This window comes from Mesoplodon bidens (assembly GCF_964165515.1).
Source record: "Mesoplodon bidens genome assembly, chromosome: 2".
Taxonomy (NCBI): domain Eukaryota; kingdom Metazoa; phylum Chordata; class Mammalia; order Artiodactyla; family Ziphiidae; genus Mesoplodon; species Mesoplodon bidens.
Genome location: NC_138177.1, coordinates 181,236,655 through 181,264,481, shown reverse-complemented (window position 1 = coordinate 181,264,481; position 27,827 = coordinate 181,236,655). Strand labels below are relative to the sequence as shown.

General features: G+C 39.6%; 1 protein-coding gene across 1 annotated transcript; it reads right to left on the bottom strand.

The window, feature by feature from the left end:
• Positions 1-8: 8 nt before the first annotated feature.
• On the bottom strand, positions 9-26,683 carry TNFRSF9 (TNF receptor superfamily member 9). The gene is made up of 8 exons (XM_081225406.1): positions 26,619-26,683; positions 25,709-25,889; positions 24,644-24,751; positions 23,887-24,024; positions 23,278-23,344; positions 21,597-21,727; positions 20,946-21,080; positions 9-1,517 (listed from the first exon to the last, which is right to left on the bottom strand). Exons 2-8 carry the CDS (start codon positions 25,821-25,823, stop codon positions 1,429-1,431), a joined length of 783 nt encoding a protein of 260 aa, XP_081081532.1. The 5' UTR covers positions 25,824-25,889; positions 26,619-26,683; the 3' UTR covers positions 9-1,428.
• Between the last annotated feature and the right edge of the window lie 1,144 nt (positions 26,684-27,827).

Here is a 27,827-nt window from a genome sequence, read left to right as displayed (position 1 = left end):
CCGAGTGATTAAAGCACAAGTTTCCATATAGCACAATACCATTTTCATAAAGCTCAAAAACAAACAAAACTAAGTAAAATAGTTGTGGGGTACATAATTATACGATACATGATTTTCTTTTAAGCAAGGAAATGAGAGACAACATTCCTGTGAGAAGTTGCGTGGAGTTGGGGTGGGGAGGTAGACAGGAGATGAGGGAGGGAAGCAGCACACAGATGGATGCTCTGACCCTGACTTTGACCCTATAAAGGGTCAGTTATTAAATATTCTAGGCTTTGTGGGCCATACAGTCTCTGTCACAACTACTCAACTCTGCTGTTGTAATGCAAAGGCCACCTGAGCGTGCCTTGTGTGCTCCAGGAAAACTACTTATGGACTCTGAAATTTGAGTTTCAGATAATTTTATGCGTCATGAGGTATTATTCTTATTCTGATTTGTTTTTAATTATTTAAACATGTAAAACCATTCTTAGCTCATAAACTATACAAAGGCACATGGCATCTCAGATTTGGCCCATGGGAGTTTGGCAACTCCTGCTCTAACGCTCGGGTTGAGCTATGTGTTCATGGGTCTTCACTCCTGTTTCATTTACTAATTTATGTATATCAAATATTACTGTTAAAGTTTTAAGAATAAAATAAAAAGTAAGCTGTGGCTCAGAGGGGTGTAGGACGAAGGCAGAAGACGGGAAGATGGAGAGGACCAAGGATATGCAGGGACATTTGACTCTTTCCAAAACTGTTCCTCAAGGTCTGCTTTTTCTTCTTTTGTTTGTTTGTTTGTTTGTTTGTTTTGGGCCACATTGTGCAGCATGCAGGCTCTTAGTTCCCTGACCTGGGATCGAACCTGTGCCCCCTGCATTGGGAGTGAGGTGTCTTAACCACTGGACCACCAGGGAAGTCCCAAGGTCTGTATTTTTTAGTTTTTTGCTCTTGACCCCAAACTTGGGCAACGATGATGACTGTCCTCATTCTCCCCTGACAACGGAGGATGTCTTGTGTTGAATGACTGAACCGATGGAAAACTTGATGGGGGATAGTGCCTGCACCTTATGGCTTATTGCCATATGTCATATTAGCACCAAAAAAAAATGATTTTGATTATAATTTTAGCTGCACCATTGGCCTACATGATTAAATTTAAAATACAATTCTCTTTGGAATTCAAGAAAACTAGCCCAAACCTCTTAAGCAGTATCTAGAAAATGTCACTTTTACCACCATTTCTGTCCTATTTTTCTGTTCTGTTAAAAGTGGTACATCTTGAAAGGCCAAGTCATTAGCATTTAGAAAAAAAAACTTGTTAGGGTAACCCTTGGTATTATCCAGTATGGAGCTTTTAAATTTGATAGGTACGGTAGTGGGATCCCTCATATTTCTCCTGTGATTCTTCTCAAGAGAGTTCCAACATGTCTTTGGATTTCCTCTTCACAGTTCACACTCTCCTTCCTCTTCTTCTGGAAACCGGCAACTGCAGGCATCTTCCTCTTGGGCTGTTTGTACTGGTCTCATAAATGCTGAAAAGTAATTTAAAAGAGAGTTATCTTTTGTTGTCTGTTTGAATCATTTAACGTTCATTTTCCATAAATCCCATTTGCAGAACATCTCTCAGCAGCAAACATTTTCAACTTTAGTTTGAACCAACTCATCAGCAAGAGAGGTAATAGCAAGTATAAACTTTTTTTCAGGATTATTTAAGATTTTTTTTCGTTTTACCAAATTCTTTTTTATTGGTCTTGAAAAAAACTAGTTTCTTTATTGTCTACAAAGTCTAAAAACAGTCTTGAGCATGAATCATTATAGCATAAAATTAGTCATGTGCCAAATGTAACTGTAGTTTCAATTCAGCAGCACATGTTTTAGTCTTGAGGGTTACTTAGATTACACATTAGATGGTTTCTTTTGAATGAAATGCTTATGGCATCAAGATGTTAAAGTTACTCCCACTGCTTCAATCAATTAGTAAGTAAAGAACTGATTTATGCACTAGCTTCCAGATTTTCATTTACATGGTAGTCTATAGTATTTTTGTTATTGCCAAGCAACTTTCAATCCTAAAATATATATTAAATTATATATATATATATATATATATATATATATATATATATATACACATACACACATATATAACTATGTCCCCACACCAAAGCCCACCAGTAAATATAAATTATTTTTATAGCCTGTCAAAGCAAAAGGTCCTACCCCAATTTTACATGCTTGTTACTATTAAAAATAAAAAATAACCAAAACCCAACAAGCACACTATCTCCAAGAACTTATGAAAAACTGGCAAGACATCCAGGAATACCAATGAGACGTTCTTTTCCTTTGAAATAGCATCAAAGATGAAGTTTTAAATGGAAATCTGCTTCTGGAAAAATACAGTAGTCATACTTTTCCCTATTCTTCCTGCCAAGTATTGCTGAAAAGGCTGGATGTTTTATATATAACAAACATAAGAGGAATCTGAAGGGTGGCTAGAAAACAGACCAGTTAAGGAGCTTGGAACCCAAGGAAAACTATGGCCTTGAGTGCCCTGAGTATTCTCTCTGTTTCGTATGTCCTAGACTGGGAACTGGAGAAGTAGGCTAATAAAAAAAAATGCCCCAAGGAAAGTCTGATCTCTCTAGCTATGAAACCAGGAAAAGAGCAGAGTAACAAGACTAACAGCTTTTAGATAATCACAGCTCCTACTCTAGCAAAACTAAAAAACAAAAACAACCCCATGGACCCACACCCAAGCACACCACTAAAGACCCAGTAGAGAGCATAGACTTACACCCTTGCCAAGCTCTATCAAGGCTCACTGCCCCATCCTCACTGGGGCAGCATCAGAGGAGTCCGAGTGGAAAGCTAGGACTTCACCACCACTCAACAGTAACAAGGCCACCCCCACCCCCCACCCATTCAGTGTCAGTGGAAACCACGTGGGGAGCAGGAACAAAGTATCTTTCCTCATCCCAGACAGGGTAGTATCAGTGGGGGCTTAGTGGGGAGCAATAACAAGGATCTACCACCCCCAGGAGGTCTAGTATAGACCCTGGACTTCCACCTCCACCTGGCAGCATCCTTCTTCCTCTGCCAGAGTGGTGTTAGAGGAACCCTGAATAAACACCAGCTTTCAATTATATCCAAAGTCTGATAACATCATAGCCAATGTCTAGGTTTCAATTTTTAAAAAATCACTTGTCATTCTAAGAACAAGGAAGATCTCAACTTTAATAAGAAAAGGCAACAGATGCTAGCATCTAGGTGATATAGATGTTAGAGTTATCTGGCAAGGACGTTAAAGCAGCCATCATAAAGATGCCTCACGGAATTCCCTGATGGTCCAGTGGCTAGGACTCAGCGGTTTCACTGCTGAGGGCCCAAGTTCAATCCCTGGTTGGGGAAACTAAGATCCCACAAGCTGTGTGGCATGGTAAAAAAAAAAAAAAAAAAAAAAAAAAAGAAGCTTCAACAAGCAATTGGGAACACATTTGAAACAAATGAAAAAAAGAAAAAAAAGAAAAGAAAAATTTAAAAAAAGAACCAGGTGACAATTTTAGAACTGAAAAATTACAATAACCAAAATTTAAAATATCAGTGAATTGGGCTCAGCACAAGAATGGAGAAGACAAAGGAAAGAATCATTACCCAATCTGAACAACAGAGAGAAAAGACTGGGAAAAAATGAACAAAGCCTCAGAGACATGTGGGGCCATAGCCAAAAAACTTAATATCATGTCATTGGAGTCCTTGAAGAAGAAGAGAAAGAGAGTAGGTCTGAAAAAGTATTTGAAGGAATAATGGCCAAAAATTTCCCAAATCTGGAAAAAGGCATAAATCTACAGATTCAGGAAGCTAAGTGAATACTAAACAGGATAATCCAAAGAAATCCACACCAAGATACATTGTAGTTTAAGTTAGGAAAATGAAAAACCAAAAAAAGAAAAAGAAAGAAAGAAAGAAAGAAAGAAAGTCCTGAAAGCAGCCCACGAGAAGCAACACATCACTTATAGGGGAAAAACAAATTGAATGACAGTGAATTTCTTACCAGAAACCAGGCAGGCCAGAAGAAGTAGCACAACATTTTTCAAGTGCTGAAAGAAAAGGACTCTCAAGCCCAAATTCTATATCCAGTGAAAATATCTTTCAGGAGTGAAGGGGAAATTTTCAGACAAAATAAAACCTACCCTAAAAGAATGGCTCAAGAAAGTTCTCTGAACACAAGAGAGATGATAAAAAAAAGATATCTTGGAACATCAGGAAGGAAGAAAGAACAACAGAATGAGCAAATATATGGGTAAATAAAATAAACTTTCTTTCTCTTGAGTTTTCTAAATTATGTTTGATGGTTGAAGTAAAAATTATAACACTAAGATGGTTCTCAAAGCATGTAGCAGAAATATTTTAGGCAAGTATATTATAAATTGGAAGAGGTTAAAATGATGTAAAGGGAGGTAAGATTTCTATACTTTTTTCAAACTGTTAAAATGTTGATGTAGACTATATAAATATATATGATACTTAGAGCAACCACACAAGAGTTATACAGAGATACACTAAAAAAAATATACAGATAAATCAAAATGGAATTCTAAAACATGTTCAAGTAATCCACAGGAATGCAGAAAAGGAAAACAGAGAAAGCAAACAGAAAACAAAAAATAAAATAACATCTTGAGCCCTAACATATAAATAATTACAATAAAGGTACATTGTTTAAATGTACCAATCAAAAGATAGAAATTAGTAGTGTTACCATTGTATGTAGTCTATAAGAAATTCACTTCACTGATGAACATAGATGCAAAAATCCTCAACAAAATACTAGCAAACAGAATCCAACAGCACATTAAAAGGATCATACACCATGATCAAGTGGGGTTTATCCCAGGAATGCAAGGATTCTTCAATATACGCAAATCAATCAATGTAATACACCATATTAACAAGTTGAAGGAGAAAAACCATATGATCATCTCAATAGATGCAGAGAAAGCTTTCGACAAAATTCAACACCCATTTATGATAAAAACCCTGCAGAAAGTAGGTATAGAGGGATCTTTCCTCAACATAATAAAGGCCATATATGACAAACCCACAGCCAACATTGTCCTCAATGGTGAAAAACTGAAACCATTTCCACTAAGATCAGGAACAAGACAAGGCTGCCCACTCTCACCACTCTTATTCAACATAGTTTTGGAAGTTTTAGCCACAGCAATCAGAGAAGAAAAGGAAATAAAAGGAATCCAAATTGGAAAAGAAGAAGTAAAGCTGTCACTGTTTGCAGATGACATGATACTATACATAGAGAATCCTAAAGATGCTACCGAAAAACTACTAGAGCTAATCAATGAATTTGGTAAAGTAGCAGGATATAAAATTAATGTACAGAAATCTCTGGCATTCCTATACACTAATGATGAAAAATCTGAAAATGAAATCAAGAAAACACTCCCATTTACCATTGCAACAAAAAGAATAAAATATCTAGGAATAAACCTACCTAAGGAGACAAAAGACCTGTATGCAGAAAACTATAAGACACTGATGAAAGAAATTAAAGATGATACAAATAGATGGAGAGATATACCATGCTCCTGGATTGGAAGAATCAATATTGTGAAAATGACTCTACTACCGAAAGCAATCTACAGATTCAATGCAATCCCTATCAAACTACCAATGGCATTTTTCACAGAACTAGAACAAAAAATTTCAAAATTTGTTTGGAAAAACAAAAGGCCCCGAATAGCTAAAGCAATCTTGAGAACGAAAAACGGAGCTGGAGGAATCAGGCTCCCTGACTTCAGACTATACTACAAAGCTACAGTAATTAAGACAGTCTGGTACTGGCATAAAAACAGAAAGATAGATCAGTGGATCAGGATAGAAAGCCCAGAGATAAACCCACGCACATATGGCCAACTTATCTTTGATAAAGGAGGCAGGAATGTACAGTGGAGAAAGGACAGCCTCTTCAATAAGTGGTGCTGGGAAAACTGGACAGGGACATGTAAAAGTTTGAGATTAGATCATTCCCTAGCACCATACACAAAAATAAGCTCAAAATGGATTAAAGACTTAAATGTAAGGCCAGAAACTATCAAACTCTTAGAGGAAAACATAGGTAGAACACTCTATGACATAAATCACAGCAAGATCCTTTTGGACCCACCTCCTAGAGAAATGGAAATAAAAACAAAGATAAACAAATGGGACCTAATGAAACTTCAAAGCTTTTGCACAGCAAAGGAAACCATAAAGAAGACCAAAAGACAACCCTCAGAATGGGAGAAAATATTTGCAAATGAAGCAACTGACAAAGGATTAATCTCCAAAATTTATAAACAGCTCATGCAGCTCAATAGCAAAAAAACAGACAACCCAATCCAAAAATGGGCAGAAGACTTAAATAGGCATTTCTCCAAAGAAGATATACAGACTGCCAACAAACACATGAAAGAATGCTCAACATCATTAATCATTAGAGAAATGCAAATCAAAACTACAATGAGATATCATCTCACACCAGTCAGAATGGCCATCATCAAGGAATCTAGAAACAATAAATGCTGGAGAGGGTGTGGAGAAAAGGGAACACTCTTGCACTGCTGGTGGGAATGTGAATTGGTACAGCCACTATGGAGAACGGTATGGAGGTTCCTTAAAAAACTACAAATAGAACTACCATATGACCCAGCAATCCCACTACTGGGCATATACCCTGAGAAAACCATAATTCCAAAAGAGACATGTACCAAAATGTTCATTGCAGCTCTATTCACAATAGCCCGGAGCTGGAAACAACCTAAGTGTCCATCATCGGATGAATGGATAAAGAAGATGTGGCACATATATACAATGGAATATTACTCAGCCATAAAAAGAAACGAAACTGAGCTATTTGTAATGAGGTGGATAGACCTAGAGTCTGTCATACAGAGTGAAGTTAGTCAGAAAGAGAAAGACAAATACCGTATGCTAACACATATATACGGAATTTAAAAAAAAAATGTCATGAAGAACCTAGGGGCAAAACGAGAATAAAGACACAGACCTACTTGAGAATGGACTTGAGGATATGGGGAGGGGGAAGGGTAAGCTGTGACAAAGCGAAAGAGAGGCATGGACATATATACACTACCAAACGTAAGGTAGATAGATAGTGGGAAGCAGCCGCAGAGCACAGGGAGATCAGCTCGGTGCTTTGTGACCGCCTGGAGGGGTGGGATGGGAAGGGTGGGAGGGAGGGAGATGCATGAGGGAAGGGATGTGGGAACAGATGTATATGTATGACTGATTCACTTTGTTATAAAGCAGAAACTAATTAAAAAAAAAAAAAAGAGAAATCTAGAAACAATAAATGCTGGAGAGGGTGTGGAGAAAAGGGAACACTCTTGCACTGCTGGTGGGAATGTGAATTGGTACAGCCACTATGGAGAACGGTATGGAGGTTCCTTAAAAAACTACAAATAGAACTACCATATGACCCAGCAATCCCACTACTGGGCATATACCCTGAGAAAACCATAATTCCAAAAGAGACATGTACCAAAATGTTCATTGCAGCTCTATTCACAATAGCCCGGAGCTGGAAACAACCTAAGTGTCCATCATCGGATGAATGGATAAAGAAGATGTGGCACATATATACAATGGAATATTACTCAGCCATAAAAAGAAACGAAACTGAGCTATTTGTAATGAGGTGGATAGACCTAGAGTCTGTCATACAGAGTGAAGTTAGTCAGAAAGAGAAAGACAAATACCGTATGCTAACACATATATACGGAATTTAAAAAAAAAATGTCATGAAGAACCTAGGGGCAAAACGGGAATGAAGACGCAGACCTACTTGAGAATGGACTTGAGGATATGGGGAGGGGGAAGGGTGGGCTGTGACAAGGCGAAAGAGAGGCATGGACGTGTATACACTACCAAACGTCAGGTAGATAGATAGTGGGAAGCAGCCGCAGAGCACAGGGAGATCAGCTCGGTGCTTTGTGACCGCCTGGAGGGGTGGGATGGGGAGGGTGGGAGGGAGGGAGATGCATGAGGGAAGGGATGTGGGAACAGATGTATATGTATGACTGATTCACTTTGTTATAAAGCAGAAACTAATTAAAAAAATAAATAAATAAACTTAAAAAAAAAAAAAAAAAAAAAAAAAAAAAAAAGAAATTCACTTCAAATATAAAAACGTGGGAAGGCTGAAAGTAAAAGGATGGATAAAGATATACCATGTATATTATTAATTTTTAAAAAGCAGGAGTGGCTGTATTACTATCAGATAAAGTAGACTTCAGAGCAAAGAAAACAACCAGACATAGAGAGGGACCTTACATAATTATAAGAGTTAATTCACCAAGAAGGCATAGCAGTACTAAATATGTATACAACAAGCAACAGAGCTACAAGATAGGTGAAACAAAACTGAAATGAGAAATATACAAATCCAGAATTATATGTGAAGAATTAAATGGCCCTCTCCCAAGAGTTGATAGAAAAACTTAACAGAAAATCAGCAAGGATATAGAAGAACTCAACAACATCATCAATTAACAGGATCAAATCAATATTTAAGAACACTCCACCCATCTTTTCAAGTGTCTATAGAACATAGACCAAGATAGACCGTAACCTGGACCATGAACCAAACCTCAGCAAATTTAAAAGAAATCATACAGAGTGTGTCCTCTTATTATAGTGGAATTAAAATAGACATCAACAGAAGAAAGAAAACAAGAAAATCACCAAAAACTTGGAAACTGAAAAACACATTTTTAAATAATCAAGAGAAAAACAAAAAATACACCAAACTGAATGAAAATGAAAAAAACAACATATCAAAATGTGTGGATGCAGCTAATTCAGTACCGAGAAAGAAATTTATAACGTGAAGTTCTTATATTAGAAATACAAAAAGTCTCAAGATCTGGAACCAAGATGGCAGAGTAGAAGGACGTGCTCTCACTCCCTCTTGTGAGAACACCAGAATCACAACTAGCTGCTGGACAGTCATCGACAGGAAGACACTGGAACTCATCAAAAAAGATGCCGCACATCCAAAGACAAAGGAGGGCCTCCCTGGTGGCGCAGTGGTTGAGAGTCCGCCTGCCGATGCAGGGGATACGGGTTCGTGCCCCGGTCCGGGAGGATCCCATATGCCACGGAGCGGCTGGGCCCGTGAGCCATGGCCGCTGAGCCTGCGCATCCGGAGCCTGTGCTCCGCAACGGGAGAGGCCACAACAGTGAGAGGCCCGCATACCGCAAAAAAAAAAAAAAAAAAAAGCAAAGACAAAGGAGAAGCCACAATGAGATGGTAGGAGCGGTGCAATCACAGTTAAATCAAATCCCATAACTGCTGCGTGGGTGACTCACAGACTGGAGAACACTTATACCACAGAAGCCCCCCCACTGGAGTGAAGGTTCTGAGCCCCACGTCAGGTTCCCAACCTGGGGGTCCGGCAATGGGAGGAGGAACTCCTAGAGAATCAGACTTTGAAGCCTAGTGGGATTTGATTGCAGGACTTTAACAGCACTGGGGGAAACAGAGACTCCACTCTTGGAGGGCACACACAAAGTAGTGTGCACACTGGGACCCAGAGAAGGAGCAGTGATCCCATAGGAGACTGAACCAGACCTACCTGCTAGTGTTGGAGGGTCTCCTGCAGAGGTGGGGGATGGCTGTGGCTCACCATGGGGAGAAGGACACTGGCAGCAGAAGTTCTGGGAAGTACTCCTTGGCATGAGCCCTCCCAGAGTCTGTCATTAGCCACAACAAAGCGTCCAGGTAGGCTCCAGTGTTGGGTCGCCTCAGGCCAAACAACCAACAGGGAGGGAACCCAGCCCCACCCATCAGCAGTCAAGCGGAATAAAGTTCTACTGAGTGCTGCCAACCAGAGCAACAGTCAGCTCTACCGACCACCAGTCCCTCCCATCAGGAAACTTACACAAGCCTCTTAGATAGCCTCATCCACCAGAGGGCAGGAAGCAGAAGCAAGAAGGACTACAATCCTGCAGCCAGTGGGACAAAAACCACATTCACAGAAAGATAGACAAGATGAAAAGGCAAAGGGCTATGTACCAGATGAAGAAACAAGATAAAACCCCAGAAAGACAACTAAATGAAATGGAGATAGGCAACTTTCCAGAAAAAGAATTCAGAATAATGATAGTGAAGATGGCCCAGGACTTCGGAAAAAGAATTTAGGCAAAGATCGAGAATTTGCAAGAAATGTTTAACAAAGACCTAGAAGAATTAAAGAACAAACAAACAGAGATGAACAATACAATAACTGAAATGAAAACTACATTAGAAGGAATCAATAGCAGAATAACTGAGGCAGAAGAACAGATAAGTGACCTGGAAGACAGAATGGTGGAATTCACTGCGGCGGAACAGAATAAAGAATGAAAAGAAATGAAGGCAGCCTAAGAGACCTCTGGGACAACATTAAACACAACAACATTCGCATTATAGGGGTCCCAGAGGGAGAAGGGCAAGGGAAAAATGACAAATAACATACAAGGGAACTTCCATAAGGTTAACAGCTGATTTCTCAGCAGAAACTCTACAAGCCAGAAGGGAGTGGCATGATATACTTAAAGTGATGAAAGGGAAGAACCTACAACCAGATGACGCTACATGGCAAGATCTCATTCAGATTTGATGGAGAAATCAAAAGCTTTACAGATAAGCAAAAGCTAAGAGAATTCAGCACCACCAAACCAGCTCTACAACAAATGCTAAAGGAAATTCTCTAGTGGGAAACACAAGAGAAGAATAGGACCTACAAAAACAAACCCAAAACAATTAAGAAAATGGTCATAGGAACATACATATCGATAATTACCTTAAATGTGAATGGATTAAATGCTCCAACCAAAAGACACAGGCTTGTTGAATGGATACAAAAGCAAGACCCATCTATATGCTGTCTACAAGAGACCCACTTCACACCTAGGGACACATACAGCCTGAAAGTGAGGGGATGGAAAAAGATATTCCGTGCAAATGGAAATCCAAAGAAAGCTGTAGTAGCAATACTCATATCAGATAAAATAGACTTTAAAATAAAGAATCTTACAAGAGACAAGGAAGGACACTACATAATGATCAAGGGATCAATCCAAGAAGAAGATATATCAATTATACATATATATGCACCCAACATAGGAGCACCTCAATACATAAGGCAACTGCTAACAGATATAAAAGAGGAAATTGACAGTAACACAATAATAGTGGGGGACTTTAACATCTCACTTACACCAATGGACAGATCATCCAAAATGAAAATAAATAAGGAAACAGAAGTTTTAAATGACACAATAGACCAGGTAGATTTAATTGATATTTATAGGACATTCCATCCAAAAACAGCACATTACACTTTCTTCTCAAGTGTGTATGTATCATTCTCCAGGATAGATCACATCTTGGGTCACAAATCAAGCCTCAGTAAATTTAAGAAAATAGAAATCATATCAAGCATCTTTTCTGACCACAATGCTATGAGAATTAGAAATCAATTACAGGGAAAAACCGTAAAAAACACAAACACATGGAGGCTAAACAATACGTTACTAAATAACCAAGAGATCACTACAAAAAAGATACTACAAAAAAAGAAAATTACAGACCAATATCACTGATGAATATAGATGCAAAAATCCTCAACAAAATACTAGCAAACAGAATCCAACAACACATTAAAAGGATCATACACCATGATCAAGTGGGATTTATCACAGAGATGCAAGGATTCTTCAATATACGCAAATCAATCAATGTGATACACCATATTACAAATGTAAGAATAAAAACCATATGATCATCTCAATAGATGCAGAAAAGGTTTTTCACAAAATTCAACACGCATTTATCATAAAAACCCTACAGAAAGTGGGCATAGAGGGAACTTACCTCAACATACTAAAGGCCATATATGACAACCTCACAGCAAACATCATTCTTAATTGTGAAAAACTGAAAGCATTTCCTCTAAGATCAGGAACAAGACAAGGATGTCCACTCTCACCACTATTATTCAACATAGTTTTGGAAGTCCTAACCATGGCAATCAGAGAAGAAAAAGAAATAAAAGGAATACAAATTGGAAAGGAAGAAGCAACACTGTCACTTTGCAGATTACATGATACTATACATAGAGAATCCTAAAGATGCCACCAGAAAATCACTAGAGCTAATCAATGAATTCGGTAAAGTTGCAGGATACAAAATTAATGCACAGAAATATCTTGCATTCCTATATACTAATGATGAAAAATCTGAAAGAGAAATTAAGGAAACACTCCCATGTACCATTGCAACAAAAAGAATAAAATACCTAGGAATAAACCTACCTAGGGAGACAAAAGACCTGTATGCAGAAAACTATGACACTGATGAAAGAAATTAAAGATGGAGAGATATATCATGTTCTTGGATTGGAAGAATCAACATTGTGAAAATGACTATACTATCCAAAGCAATCTACAGATTCAATGCAATCCCTATCAAATTACCAATGGCATTTTTTATGGAACCAAAACAAAAAATCTTAAAATTTGTATGCAGACACAAAAGACCCCTAATAGACAAAGCGGGCTTGAGGGAAAAAAACGGAGCTGGAGGAATCAGACTCCCTGACTTCAGACTATACTACAAAGTTACAGTAATCAAGGCAATATGGTACTGGCACAAAAACAGAAACATAGATCAATGGAACAGGATAGAAAGCCCAGAGATAAACCCACGCACCTATGGTCAACTAATCTATGACAAAGGAGGCAAGGAGAAGAGACAGTCTCTTCAATAAGTGGTGCTGGGAAAACTGAACAGCTACATGTAAAAGAATAAAATTAGAACACTCCCCAACACCATACACAAAAATAAACTCAAAATGGATTAGAGACCTAAATGTAAGACTGGACACTGTAAAACTCTTGGAGGAAAACATAGGAAGAACATTCTTTGATATAAATCACAGCAAGATCTTCTTTGACCCACCTCCTAGGGTAATGGAAATAAAAACAAAAATAAACAAATGGGACCTAATGAAACATAAAAGCTTTTGCACAGCAAAGGAAACCATAAACAAGATGAAAAGACAACCCTCAAAATGGGAAAAAATATTTTCAAACGAATCAATGGACAAAGGATTAATCTTCAAAATATATAAACAGCTCATGCAGCTCAATATTAAAAAAACAAACAACCCAATCCAAAAATGGGCAGAAGACCTAAATAGACATTTCTCCAAAGAAGACATACACGTGGCCAAGAAGCACATGAAAAGCTGCTCAACATCACTAATTATTAGAGCAACGCAAATCAAAACTACAATGAGGTATCACCTCACACCAGTTAGAATGGGCATCATCAGAAAATCTACAAACAACAAATGCTGGAGAGGCTGTGGAGTAGAGGGAACCCTCTTGCACTGTTGGTGGGAATGTAAATTGGTACAGCCACTATGGAGAGCAGTATGGAGGTTCCTTAAAAAACTAAAATTAGAATTACCATATGACCCAGCAATCCCACTACTGGGCATATACCCTGAGAAAACCATAATTCAAAAAGACACATGCACCCCAATGTTCATTGCAGCACTGTTTACAATAGCCAGGTCATGGAAGAAACCTAAATGCTCATCAACAGATGAATGGATAAAGAAGATGTGGAACATATATACAATGGAATATTACTCAGCCATAAAATGGAACGAAATTGGGTCATTTGTAGAGACGTGGATGGATCTAGAGACTATCATAAAGAGTGAAGTAAGTCAGAAAGAGAAAAATAAATATCATATATTAACGCATATATGTGGAACCTAGAAAAATGGTACAGATGAACCAGTTTGCAGGGCAGAAATTGAGACACAGATGTAGAGAACAAACGTATGGACACCAAGGGGGAAAGCGGCTGGCGGGGGAGGTGGTGTGATGAACTGGGAGATTGGGATTGACATGTATACACTGATGTGTATAAAATTGATGACTAATAAGGACCTACTGTATAAAATAATAAATAGAGCTTCCCTGGTGGCGCAGTGGTTGAGAGTCCACCTGCTGATGCAGCGGACACAGGTTCATGCCCCAGTCCAGGAAGATCCCACATGCCGCGGAGCGGCTGGGCCCGTGATCCATGGCCGCTGAGCCTGCGCGTCCGGAGCCTGTGCTCCACAACGGGAGAGGCCACAACAGTGAGAGGCCCGCGTACCACAAAAAATTAATTAATTAATTAAATTTTAAAAAAGATAATCCCCCCCAAAAATAAATAAAAATAAAGCACTAACCTTGGAAATGGTCATTATATCATTAAAAAAAAAAGAGGGGCTTCCCTGGTGGCGCAGTGGTTGGGAGTCCGCCTGCCGATGCAGGGGACACGGGTTCGTGCCCCGGTCTGGGAGGATCCCACGTGCCGCGGAGCGGCTGGGCCCGTGGGCCATGGCCGCTGGGCCTGCGCGTCCGGAGCCTGTGCTCCGCAACGGGAGAGGCCACAACGGTGAGAGGCCCACGTACCACAAAAAAAAAAAAAAAAAAAAAGAAAGAGAAAATGTCTCAAACCAATAACATAAGCTTCCACCTAAATAGAAAAAGAACAAAATAAATCCAAAGCAAGCAAAAGAAAGGAAATAATAAAGATAAAAGCAGAAACTAGTGAAATTGAAAACAGAAAAATAATAGAGCAAATCAATGAAACAAAGAGCTGGTTCTTTGAAAAGTTCAATAAGATTGACAAATCTCTATCAAGACTGATTCAGAAAAAAAAGAGAGAAGACACACATTACCAATATCAGTAGGTGATATCACTACAGACCTGCATATAACAAAAGAATAAAAAGGAAATAGCATAGATAACTTAACATAAGTTAAGTCAAACAAATTTTGTCAAACATAAGTTTGACAACTTAGATGAAATGGACCAAGTCCTCAAAAAACATAAACTATCACAATTCACTCAGTATGAATCAAATAACTTGAGTGCCCTATAATTATTAAGGCAATTGAATTTGTAACTAAGGAGCTCCAAAAAGAAAGCTCCAGGTTAGATAGTTTCACTAGACAATTCTATAAACTATTTAAAGAAGAATTAACACCAATTCTACACAGTCTCTTCCAGAAAACAGAAGAGGGAACATATCTCAACTTATCTGAGGAAGTCAATATTACCCTGATATCAAAACCAGACAAAGACAGTCTAGAAAAGAAAACCACAGATCAATATTCCTCATGAATATAGCTGCAAAAATTCTTAACAAAATATTAGTGAAGAGAATTCAGACATATATAAAAATAATTATATACCATGACTAAGTGGAGTTTAGTCCAGGGATGCAAGGCTAGTTTGAAATTCAAAAATCAATCTATATAATTCATCATCTCAACAGGCTAAAGAACAAAAATCACATAATCAAATCAATTGATACAGTAAAAAGCACCTGACAAAATTCAACCCTCATTCATGATTTAAAAAAAAACATCTTCAGAACACTTTCTCAACTTGATAAAGAATATCTACTAAAAATCTGTAGCTCACATCATACCTACTGGTGAAAGACTGAATGCTTTTCCCCAAAGATTAGAAGCAAGGCGAAGATATTCCCTCTCTCCACTCTTATTCAACATAGTACTAGACATTCTAGCCAGAATAATAAGGCAAGAAAAGAAATAAAAGGCATATAGATTGGAAATGAAAAAAAATAAAGCTTTTTTTTTTTTTTTTTTTTGCAGTTGACACTACGGTCTATGTAAAAAACCCCAAGGAATCTACAAAATACCCTAGAACTAGTAAGCAAGTTCAGCAAAATCACAGGACACAAAACCAAACTACAAAAACCAACTGTATTTCTATATACTAGCAATGAATGTGTCAAAACCAAAATTTAAGATACAATATCATCTGCAATTGTTAAATTTAAATACTAAGGCCTAAATTTAACAAAACATGTGTGGGACTTGTATGCTGAAAACCACAAAATGCTGATAAAAGAAATCAAAGAAAATATACATAAACGGAGAGACATACTGTGTTCATGGATTGGAATAGTTAACGTAGTAAAGATGTCAATTCTCCCTGAACTGATATACAGATTTAACACAATTGCTATCAGAATCCCAGCTAACTTTTTGCAGATAGGGATAAGATTATCTAAAATTTATATAGAAATGCAAACAAACTAGAATAGCCAAAATAATTTTGAAAAAGAAGAATAACGTGGGAGGACTCATTCTACGCTATACCCAATTTCAAGACTGTTTTACAGCTACCGTAACCAAGACTGTGTGGTATTGGCAGAAGGAAAAGCACACATATCAGTGGAACAGAAGAGAGAAACCATAAAGAGTCTCCACACAAGTACAGCCAACTGATTTTTGACAAAAGTGAAAAAGCAATTCAATGGAGGAAGGATAATCTTCTCAACAAATGATGCTGAAGCTGTTGGACACCCATCAGCCAAAAAATAATAATAATAATTTTAAAATATTGACCTGAAACTCTCACACCTTATACAAAACTTAACTAAAAATGAAGCATAGATTTACATATAACACATTTGGTAGATAACATAGGAGAAAGTCTAAATCTTTGGGACCTAGGACTTGGTAAAGAGTTCTTAGGCATAATCCCATAAATGAAAAAAATTGGCCAATTGGACTTCATCAAAATTAAAAACTTTTTATCTGCAGAAGATCATGTGAAGAGGATGAAAAGGCAAGCTACAGACTGGGAGGAAATACTCACAAACCTCACGTCTGATAAAGGGCTCATATCGAGGAGATAAAAAAATCTCTCAAATGTCAAAAGTAAAACAAACAGTCCAGTTAGAAAATGGGTAAAAGACATGAAGGAACATTTCACTGAAGAAGATATACAGATGGAAAATAAGTACATGAAAAGATGTTCAACCCTTAGGGAAAGGCAAATTAAAACCACAGTGTAGGGCTTCCCTGGTGGCGCAGTCGTTGGGAGTCCGCCTGCCGATGCAGGGGACGCAGGCTCGTGTCCCGGTCCGGGAGGATCCCACATGCCGCGGAGCGGCTGGGCCCGTGCGCTATGGCAGCTGAGCCTGCGCGTCCAGAGCCTGTGCCCCGCAATGGGAGAGGCCACAACAGTGAGAGGCCCGCATACCGCAAAACAAACAAACAAACAACAACAACAAACATACATACCTATTATAACAGCTGAAATTAAAAATTGCTGCAATACAAACTGCTGGTGAGGATGAGGAGAAACTCTCCTATGTTGCTGGTGGAATGTTAAATGGTACAACTCCTCTGGAAAAGTGTTTAGTAGTTTCTTAAAAAACTAAATACACACTTACCATATGACCCAGTAATTGCACTCCTGGGCATTTATCTTAAAGATATGGAAACTTATGTCCACACAGATCTGTACTTGATTATTCATAGCAGCTCTAATGTAACAGTCATAAGCTGGAAACAACCAAAATGTCTCTCGATAGGTGAATGGTAAAACACACTGTGGTACAATCTCACCTTACAACACTAGTCAGCAGTAAAAAAGAATCAATTATTGAAACACAACTCAGACGGATCTCAATGGCATTTGCTGAGGGGAAAAAGCCAGTCTTAAAAGGTCTCTTGGGCTTCCCTGGTGGTGCAGTGGTTGAGAGTCCGCCTGCCGATGCAGAGGACACGGGTTTGTGCCCTGGTCTGGGAAGATCCCACATGCCGCGGAGCGGCTGGGCCCGTGAGCCATGGCCGCTGAGCCTGCGCATCCGGAGGCTGTGCTCTGCAACGGGAGAGGCCACAGCAGTGAGAGGCCCGTGTACCGCAAAAAAAAAAAAAAAGTTCTCTTATTTATGATCCATTTATATATCATATGATACCATTTATATAACATTCTTGAAATGACAAAATTACAGAGATGGAAAACAGATCTGTAGTTATGAGGGGTTAGGGATGGTGGGGAAAGGGAGTGTTTGGACTATAAAGGAGTAGCAGGAGGAGACCTCTGTGGCGATGGAATAGCTCTGTATTTTGATTGTGCTAGTGGTTTACACCAATCTACACCTGGGATAAAATGACATACACTAAACTAAACACACGCCATGTGCCAATGTCAGTTGCCTGGTTTTGATATTGTACTGTAGTTATGTACGATGTAACCCCATGAGTGGCACATAAGACTTTTCTGTACTGTTTTTACAACTTCCTGTGAATCCCTATTTCAAAATAGAAAGTTTTAAAAAAATAACCTAAAATTTTTTTAAATGGATTACTGTTCCATTGAAACTCACTAATTACTCATAAGTACTTTTGAAAATCATTTTATAAAGACCTTTATTGTAGATTGGGGTAAAGCTGGGAGGGATAGTTGTTTAAAACAGAGGTTTCAGTGAGAACTTAGAGCTTAAATCAGAGGTTTAGACCTCAAAAAGAGAGTCAAAGAACAAACCACAGGGTCGGAAAATATATTTGCAGCACATGAACAGTAGACTAAAACATTCCTATAGATGAATAAGAAAAGGACAAACAACCCAGTAGGAAAAGGCTCAAAAGATCAGGCACTTTGCAAGAGAGGAAATCCAAATGACCAATATAACATGAAAAGATGTCCAATCTCACTAGGAATCAGGGAAATGCAAATTAAAACCACGAGATACTACTATACAGCCACCAGACAGATAAAAATTAAGAAGTCTGATGATACTAGGTAGTAGCAAGGATTGGAGCAAAAAGAACGGTCATATGCTGCTGTGAAAGTGTAAATGAGGTCTAGTATTCTGGAAAACAGTTCGGTAAATCTAGTACTAAGGACCAAGATACACATTCCTCATATCCCAGCAATTTTATTCCCAGGTTAAAAACAAAACAAAAACAGAAACATGTGCTTATGTGTACTGAGATATGTAGACAAAAATATTCAAATATCACTGCCTGTAAGAGCCCCAAATTGGAAACAACCCAAGTGTCCAGGAATATTAAGATGGATAAACAAACTATGATACAGTCATTCAAGAGAAGAGTATTCAACACTGGAAATCAACTAAAGATAAATGCCACACGTGGATGAATCATAAAGATACAAAGTTGAGTGAAAAGGGGAAGGAAAATGTAGAACAGATACAGTGTGATTCCACTTGTCTGAAGTTCAAAGCAGCCAAATTAAACCCTGTTCTTAGGTAACAAAGCTATAAATAAGAGCAAGGAAGTGAGCACCGTAAGAATCTAGTTGTGGTTAGCACTAGTGGAGGGAAGGTTTTCATCTGGAAGGAACACCAGCAGCGCTTCTGGGAAGCAGAGTATGTTCTGCTTCTTGATCTGGGTAGTTACACAGGTGTTCATCTTACAGTTTGTTAAACTTTATGCCTATGCATTTTCCTGTATATTTCAAAATGTTCAAAAGGTTTTATATTGTTTTCAGAAAGACACTTTATACAAATTAGTGTACTGCATCTTTAGATAAGACTTTACTAATACTTCCCCTCCTATATTTTTAACAACCCACAAACTGACACTCTCCAGTCTTATTATGGTGGCTTGGGCTACATCACAGAGCTCTCAGAGCGCTCCTCCTATACATGAAGCCCTCTTAGTAAGTCTAGCCTGCTATCTATGGTTCTGTTCTCCACAAAGACAAAAATGCAGGGCTTCCCTGGTGGCACAGTGGTTGAGAGTCCGCCTGCCAATGCAGGGGACATGGGTTCGTGCCCTAGTCCGGGAAGATCCCACATGCTGTGGAGCGGCTGGGCCCGTGAGCCATGGCCGCTGAGCCTGCGCGTCCGGAGCCTGTGCTCCACAACGGGAGAGGCCACAACAGTGAGAGGCCCGCGTACCACAAAAAAAAAAAAAAAAAAAATGCAGATTGCCCCCATCTTTAAGCCTTTTGGAATAAATGTTATTAGCGTTCGTTTAGTGAGTATTGACCCTGTGCCAGGCACTTGCCCAGTTCCTTTTAGAAATAGTATCTGGCTTAATGAATGGAATCCATTATTGAAATTTCTCATTTAATCCAGATCAGTGTCCTAATAATTCATCTCATTAAACCCACTTTAAGCTCCCTCCTTGTTCTCTAGGCTTTCTTCTAGTTGTGGGTCTAGTTCAGGTTAAGGCCATTCATCAGCCAGAGGAGTAGTGCTAGATGGGGCAACGTTATTTTTGATTCCTCTTTGTCCGTGTCCTGTATCCACAACTGAGTGGCCACACACACACACACACACACACAGTTGTCCAAGGCCGCAGCATACTTAAAGTGGTCATTTTTCTGGAATCCTCGGATTATGTTCTGCCATCACCAGGCTTTCTCCACGTCAGCACCATTGACATCTGGGGACGGCTAACTCTTTGTTGTGGGGCTGCCCTGTGCACTGCAGGATATTTAGCAGCATCACTCAACTCCACTCACTAGATGCCAGGAGCAAAGCACTCGCTACCCCACCGCTTAGACTGTGGCCACCAAAACTGTCTCCAGGCCATGGCCAAATGTCCCCTTGGGGGCCAAATTGTCCCACTTGATAACCACTGTGCTATACTAACCTAGCTTCTGTAACTTAAAACAAATCATCTTTCTCTTTCTACTGTAAAAAGCCTAGCCTCAAAACGCTCATAACGAATTTCCCTGGTGGCACAGTGGTTAAGAATGCACCTGCCAATGCAGGGGACATGGGTTCGAGCCCTGGTCCGGGAAGATCCCACATGCCGTGGAGCAACGAAGCCCGCGAGCCACAGCTACTGAGCCCGTGTGCCACAACTACTGAAGCCCTCAAGCCTAGAGCCCGTGCTCTGCAGCAAGAGAAGCCACCGCAATGAGAAGCCCGTGCACCGCAATGAAGAGTAGCCCCGGCTCACCACAGCTAGAGAAAGCCCGCGCGCAGCAACGAAGACCCAATGCAGCCAAAAATAAATAAATAAATAAATAGCTTTTTTTTTTTTTTTAAAAAGGCTCATATGTAACACTTTTATGTTCCTCTTACGTTGTTTGAATATATACAGGAGCTTCTTTCTGCCCTGTTTAACCACAGAGAAACGGAGCACCACGAAGGACGCCAAGAAGAGCACTGCAGTCGATGTCAGTGCAAGAAAGAAGATAATGATCCGGGTGCTGTGACCTTTAAAACAGAACAAAAGGAGAAATTCAGACAAAAATAAAAGTTTGCAAATATGCTGATATTTGTATTTGCATCTGTAAACCCTTAAGCATGAAAAGTCGTGCCTTGGGCATCTCCCACCCGCTACCTTAGTAAACTTGCCTGCTTGTTAAGAAAACTTTTTTTACAACCTTAGTCATTTTCCTAGAAGCCCACAAAAATTAAGTGGTTTGGCCTTTGTAGCCTATAGGAAACATGGAACTCTATAATCGCCATTACTTGGCATTATCAAAGGTGTAGCGTCTGTTTGGATGCAGTCTCACCTTGCTCTGCATACTAATGTGGAATTCAGAGTGAATAAAAAACACCGGAAGAAATGGAGGGGTCCCTTGAAGCCAGGGTAAGAGAAGGAGGGCATGTCGAGGTGCCTTCCTCGACAGAGGCAGAGATGCAAGGCATCAGGATCTTGGAGTGACTTAGACACCAATCCGAATGGCCACATACATTCATTTGATTTAACAGCAACAAACCAGCTACCTGGCTCTCCCCCAGGGGCAGGCATGACGGTGGAGGATGCACCTGGAGAGAAGTCAGCTGACGCTGGTCCACATACCACATCGCTTTCCTTCGTCCCATTCACAAGGACAGACTTCCCATCCAAAGAACAGCTGAGATGGCCCAATGAAGAGTTCAAATAATTAATTCAGGTACAGATCATTCTAATTAAAAAAGACTGACATTTCCTACCCAGTAAAGCAGTTCTGGTGAAAAAGATGTGTGGATCTGGGTTCATAGGCAAAGCAAAGATATTTTGAAAAACTTCTACTTGACCTTCTGGGCTTCTTCCAATGTTCACTTGGCTTTCATGGCTCTCCACAATTCATCCCACTCTATCTACCTAACTGGATTCTTCTTTCTTCCCAGGCTGGGGAGTCCTGTCCCACGACAGCTTACTTCAGGCTGTTGCCTGGTTAGTCTCTCACCCCCACCTTCTTAAGCATATTTGATCATCTCTGGCACACAGGAAGGACAGACAAGTTAGCCTAGGGTTAGGAGCTCCTAACCCTATGATGTGTTGGCATCAGACTGACCAGGGTTTGAGCCCTGGGTCGGTCCCTTTGTAGAATGACCTTGGGCAAGTTGGGAAATCTCTCTAAGCCTCAGTTTTCTCATCTGAAAAATAAGATATACATGTCCCAAGGCTGTTGTGAAGAGTAAACGACACTATGTGCCTGACTTACCCCCTGTAAATGGTAGCCATCCATCATCACTGTCATCATCACCATCATCATTGTCCTATGTCTTTCCCCTGCCTCTTTTTACCTAAAACAAACCCACCTATTCTCCAAAGCCCAGTTCGATCCCACTGTCCATGCAGACTCACTTCCGTGCTCTGAGCTATTTGTGTCAAAAGACAGACAAACATCAGGGGCTTCCCTGGTGGCACAGTGGTTGAGAGTCCGCCTGCCGATGCAGGGGACACGGGTTCGTGCCCCGGTCTGGGAAGATCCCACATGCCGCAGCGCGGCTGGGCCCGTGAGCCATGACTGCTGAGCCTGCGCGTCCAGAGCCTGTGCTCCGCAACGGGAGAGGCCACAGCAGTGAGAGGCCCGCGTACCGCAAAAAAAAAAAAAAAGACAAACAAACAAAAAAAAACTTTCTAATCTGTTATGGACCAACGCTTTTGTAACACACAATTAGAATGTAAATGTAAAATAATGATAAAAATGATTTTCTAGTAAGAAGATCAAATGCAAAAAGAACAAAGGTGTACAAAATACACTGTTGGCTATTTTACTACTTGTGATAGTCTTGTTTGCTCAAGACTATGTTAAAGCTTTTGAGGGAAGGAAACATACTTTACCCTCTTCTATATTATTATCAGTGCTGGCACTGAATACTTGAAGGTGGGCTGATCAATGGGGGAAGGTCAGAGGCAGCAAAGAGATTGGAAGAACACAGAAGAGCACCTGGGGCAGACAGTAACTAAGTTCCACTGGCAAATCTGACCACATTGCTCTGGGCATTACTTCTGGAGAAAATGCCCACTTTGGCAATCTAGTCACAATTACCCCATACTGTTCCCCTACCACCTATTTGCATGTTATTCTATGTCTACGCTTGATAGGTTTAAAAAAGCATCAGTGATCACATTCCTTGTCTTTAGAAAAGTTAACCCAGATCCTTTATTTTGTAAGCAGAAAGAAATGATACATACTCTGTCCAAGGTTTACAGTCACCATGTTCCCGATCATTAAATGTCCCAAAGGAACAGTCTTTACAACCTTTTGTAAAAATTAAAGGAATAATAAAAAAGGAAGCATTTTAATCATTTTTAACTTTCTCTGTGATGAACATGATCACATAATAATAAAGTCATTAACTTAATAAAATCTGTACCGATTGTCTAACAACCCTTCCTGAATTTCATTAGTGATGAACAATTCTTCTTGAATAGTTTGTGATGAACAGAATCCCATAATAAAGTCATTAACTTAATACAATCTACATAGATTGTTCAACAGTTTTTCTTGAAATGAAACCTTAATACCACTAAAGGTTTTATTCTAATTGTACATAGAGTATTGTATATGCATGTATACGATGCATGAAAAGGCATGGTTCTGGTGAAGAACAAATATTTTTATTTCAAATTATTTCCATTGATTGAGAAATAATTTTGTAAATATCAGATACTTAGCAGTTCATTATTATTACTTAAAGGTTCTACAAATCTACGTTTTATTTTGTAATCAAAGGACCAAGAACTAAGTTAACAACATACGACTAGACAACAAATTGGCACTAGATAGAAGAGGAAACCTACCCTCTTTTGTTAATTCTTGACCTTGTTTACAGTCCTCTTCACACATGGCACATCCTTCCCCCAGGCAGGAGAATCCCGACACACACTCACACTCTGCATTGCTGGTGGAGGAACATGCTTTCTTGGTCCTGAAAACACCTACAAAGTCCCCCAGTGTTACAATACCCTTGATCTCCAAATCCAGGAAGCAAATTTATGTTCTGCAATAAAAACCATGCTTGTTCTACTTAGAATGGTCCTAAAGGTCTCAGAGTATAAAGTTTACTTTTAAATATCTATAGAAGACTTTTTTACATTTTGCTAATTAAAAAATTCTCTCTTGGGCTTCCCTGGTGGCGCAGTGGTTGAGAGTCCGCCTGCCGATGCAGGGGACACAGGTTCGTGCCCCGGTCTGGGAAGATCCCACATGCCGCGGAGCGGCTGGGCCCGTGAGCCATGACCGCTGGGCCTGTGCGTCCGGAGCCTGTGCTCCGCAACGGGAGAGGCCACAACAGTGAGAGGCCCACATAACGCAAAAAAAAAAAAAAAAAAAAAAAAAAAAATTCTCTCTTGTCTAATGAATATTTCCTCTAATATATAAAAAGCTCAATCCACCAATAGTTGCTATTACAATAAATTATTTTACTGGACCTGCCTATTAACAGAGGAACCAGCCTATTTGACACTTCAGAGTTTCAAAAGAGATCAGTATGCTCGGGAATAAAAGCTTGTCTTCCCAACACATTTCTGGATGAAGAATATATCTTTTAAATCATACCTTCACACTTCCTGCATACATCACAGGCCTTTTGTCCACTTGTGCTGGAGAAACTATTTGAAGGACAAGGAGTGCAAAGCTCATGCTTATTTTTCCCGCAGAAAGTACCTAAAAAGGGTAGATAAGAGCTGTACATGTTTGACAATGGACCATCATCACCCAAAACATTATGAGGCTCACAAGAAAACCAGAATATGAAACAAAGATTCGTTTTCTAGGTACTACAGTGATAGACTTTATTTGTTGATTGACTGTTTTAAATTACCCATTTGCAAGATTGCCCTAAGCATAATCACAGAATTAAAAATAACAAAGTATAGATATTGCAACAAAAAAATCAATGGAAAGAAAATAGTTTCCTTTACCTATTGAATAAAACAGAATTATTTCTCTTGATTGATCCAGGACATCGGTGACTGGACTCAGGAGATCAATGTCCTTTATTGGCACACTACAATGTAAAGGTGTCTGCCTTTTCCCACTCTGTTAAGCCTCCTGCCACTTGCTTATTCCCTGCTGCGCCCCCCGGTCTGAGCACTGTCCTCACACACAAAACTAACATTTGTTGAGGTCTTTCCCTGTGCCGTGCACTGATCTAAGCCCATCATAGGATCCTCCCAGCAATCAATCTTATGAGATAGGTTCTCATATCATCCCCAGATGATGAAGCTGGAGCACAAGAGTTTAAGTGACAAGCCTGCATTCACACAGCTAAGATGTAGCATTCAAGAAATATTTGTAAATGAATGAATAAAAGATCATTTATTGGGGGAGAGGGATAAATTAGGAGTTTGGGATTAGCAGATACACACCACTGTATATAAAATAGATAAACAACAAGGACCTACTGTACAACCAAGGGGACTATATTCAATATCTTGTAATATACATATATATATATCATTTTGCTGTATTCCTGAAACTAACACAATATTGTAAATCAGCTATAGTTCAATTTTTTAAAAAAAGATCATTAAAACAGAGCTCATAAGCCCTGACTACCAGACTAACTGAACCATGTTTTCAGCAGAACAGATCAAGCACACATGTTAATTTGGTCCTTACCCGCTGAACAGTTACTACAGAAATCCTGCAATGATCTTGTCCTCTCGAAATTCATGACCAACAGCACAGTAGCCACTATGTTGTAATAGCAATTTCCCATGACGAAATCTTGCATAGACGTATTAGCCAAGCAGATTCCAAAAGAATTTTAATCAAAGTAGCTGGTTTCACAAGTACCACTCTGCAAAAGGTGAAAGTTTCCTAGGATGAGGTGGTTTCTCCTTTCAGAATTACCTACAGTTCAGCTATCACCTGTACAATTCTACACGATCATAACTCAGGGTTTGCAGGAAAAATTAATGATGGAATACCATGGAAAAGGTAGCAAATTCATAGAAACTTCTAGGATAAGAGAAGCGTGACTCAACACTTAGCTTGCTGTAGATTTGCCAAAGTCTAAGAGTGTACTTTCCAACATGCTTTGCCAAAATGCAGAAATAACAATAGCAAGAACTTTTGGGGACTTTCATAGATATTTAGCATTAGCATCTAGATTTCAACAATGCCTGTGGCTTGCTGCCCTTGAAATATAGTCCTTAAAGAGAGAATCTGTCAGGGGCATCCAACAGTTCAGCTCAGTGAGAAGACATCTCATTATTACTATTCTCCCTTTGTCCAAACAGCATGTGGAATTTCAACACCTAGTTGCTAAAATGTTAAAACACCTCCTTGTTCAACTCATTATCACATTTTCTTAATAGACATGTACCTGCTCATTTTGAGATTTGAAGCTCATCTAGTCATAAAACTAAAGAGTCCAACAATCTCTATAGGCCAGGTTCTTGATCCTTATTTAATGGGCTATGGAATAAAAGTTATTAGAAGGGGAAAAGTCTAGAAATGGACAAAGGGAACAAAGCTTCATCCTCATCCCTCCTCGGTTCCCCCCATCTTCCCCAAATGGACAAACCTTGAGATCGCAGGAATGGTGGAGAACTTTCCTTCTCCTTGATCTTCAGAGCAGTGAGTTTCTGCAGCTGACAAGGGCTGCAGGTCAAAGACTCAAAGAGGGGAGTTTGGTGACTCAACCGGGGGCGGGGCCTCGTGGGAAATCCCCAGAGACAGCTCTGTGAGGTAGCTCACTTGATATTTGCTGACCACAAAGTCCCCTAGAGCTTCTGTCCCCACTTAATAACACACTTCAAACTAAGAGCAGCCCTCTGCTGTTAGGGCATTTTTCAGATGACTTTGGCAAACAGATTTTGTCACTTAAAGTAGTTCTCCATGTCAAAGCTTTTAAGGCATCCTTAAAATATTTGAGATTTGAAGGATGAAACCCACTTCTAAAGAAAGGTCAGCACTCCTGTCAATTACTACCCCTTAACCCTATAATAATAGTGATGCTACAGCTATAACTTATTGACTGCAGCTGATGTACCAGGCATCAGATAAGCAACTTAGCTGCAAATGAACCCTAGGTGTTGATGTGATGAGGATGAGGATGAGGATGAGGATGCGTATGACAGCATTATGCAAATAAGATCATTGAGCTATGAGTCTGGCCAGATTATCAGCAGGACGGGGAGCCGGGATTAGAAACAAAGATGACCTGACTCCTTTTGACTGTTCCTTGCTATCTGGGTGAGATAGAGGAAGAAGGAGGAAGAAATGGAGGGGAACTGGAGACAAAGGAAGCATAGAATTTATATGGCGGCTGACTTTATTGGGTGCAGTTAGGATCTATGAGGGCTTTTAGAAAGCCATTATTTCAAATTTAAAAAAAAGAAAGAATAAGAGAAGAGGAAGAGGAGGAGGATGCTTTCAAGATGCTAAAACTCATCCAGTATTGAGTGGCTAGGGGCCCTCAGGGAGACGACCAGGGGAGCCAAGAGCAGGAGTGGTTTTCAATAAAACAGATGGTTTTCTATTCGGATCCAAACAGAAGAGTTCCTTTTCCACAGGAGACAGAGTGGTTTTGTCTTGAATTGGGGGCTGAAGGGGGAGGGGAGCAAATATTTATTAAACACTTGCTGTGCGCTAAGCACCTTACACATCTCCATGACCCCTATGATGCCATCAACCTCCTTAGAAACTTTCAGTGGCTCCCTGTTGTCCACAGAAGAAAACCTGGACCCTATAGTCCAGTATTCAAGGACATCCCAGATCTGACCTGAAGTTG

What these genes read in the sequence shown, in the direction of transcription:
- TNFRSF9 (XM_081225406.1), bottom strand. Translation starts at nt 25,823, where the DNA reads ATGCAAGATTTCGTCATGGGAAATTGCTATTACAACATAGTGGCTACT. An exon ending in TCAAGAATTAACAAAAGAGG is followed by an intron (nt 23,345 to 23,886) that starts GTAGGTTTCCTC and finishes TTTTTACAAAAG; the next exon opens with GTTGTAAAGACTGTTCCTTT. An exon ending in GACTGTAAACCTTGGACAGA is followed by an intron (nt 21,728 to 23,277) that starts GTATGTATCATT and finishes GGGCCATCTCAG; the next exon opens with CTGTTCTTTGGATGGGAAGT.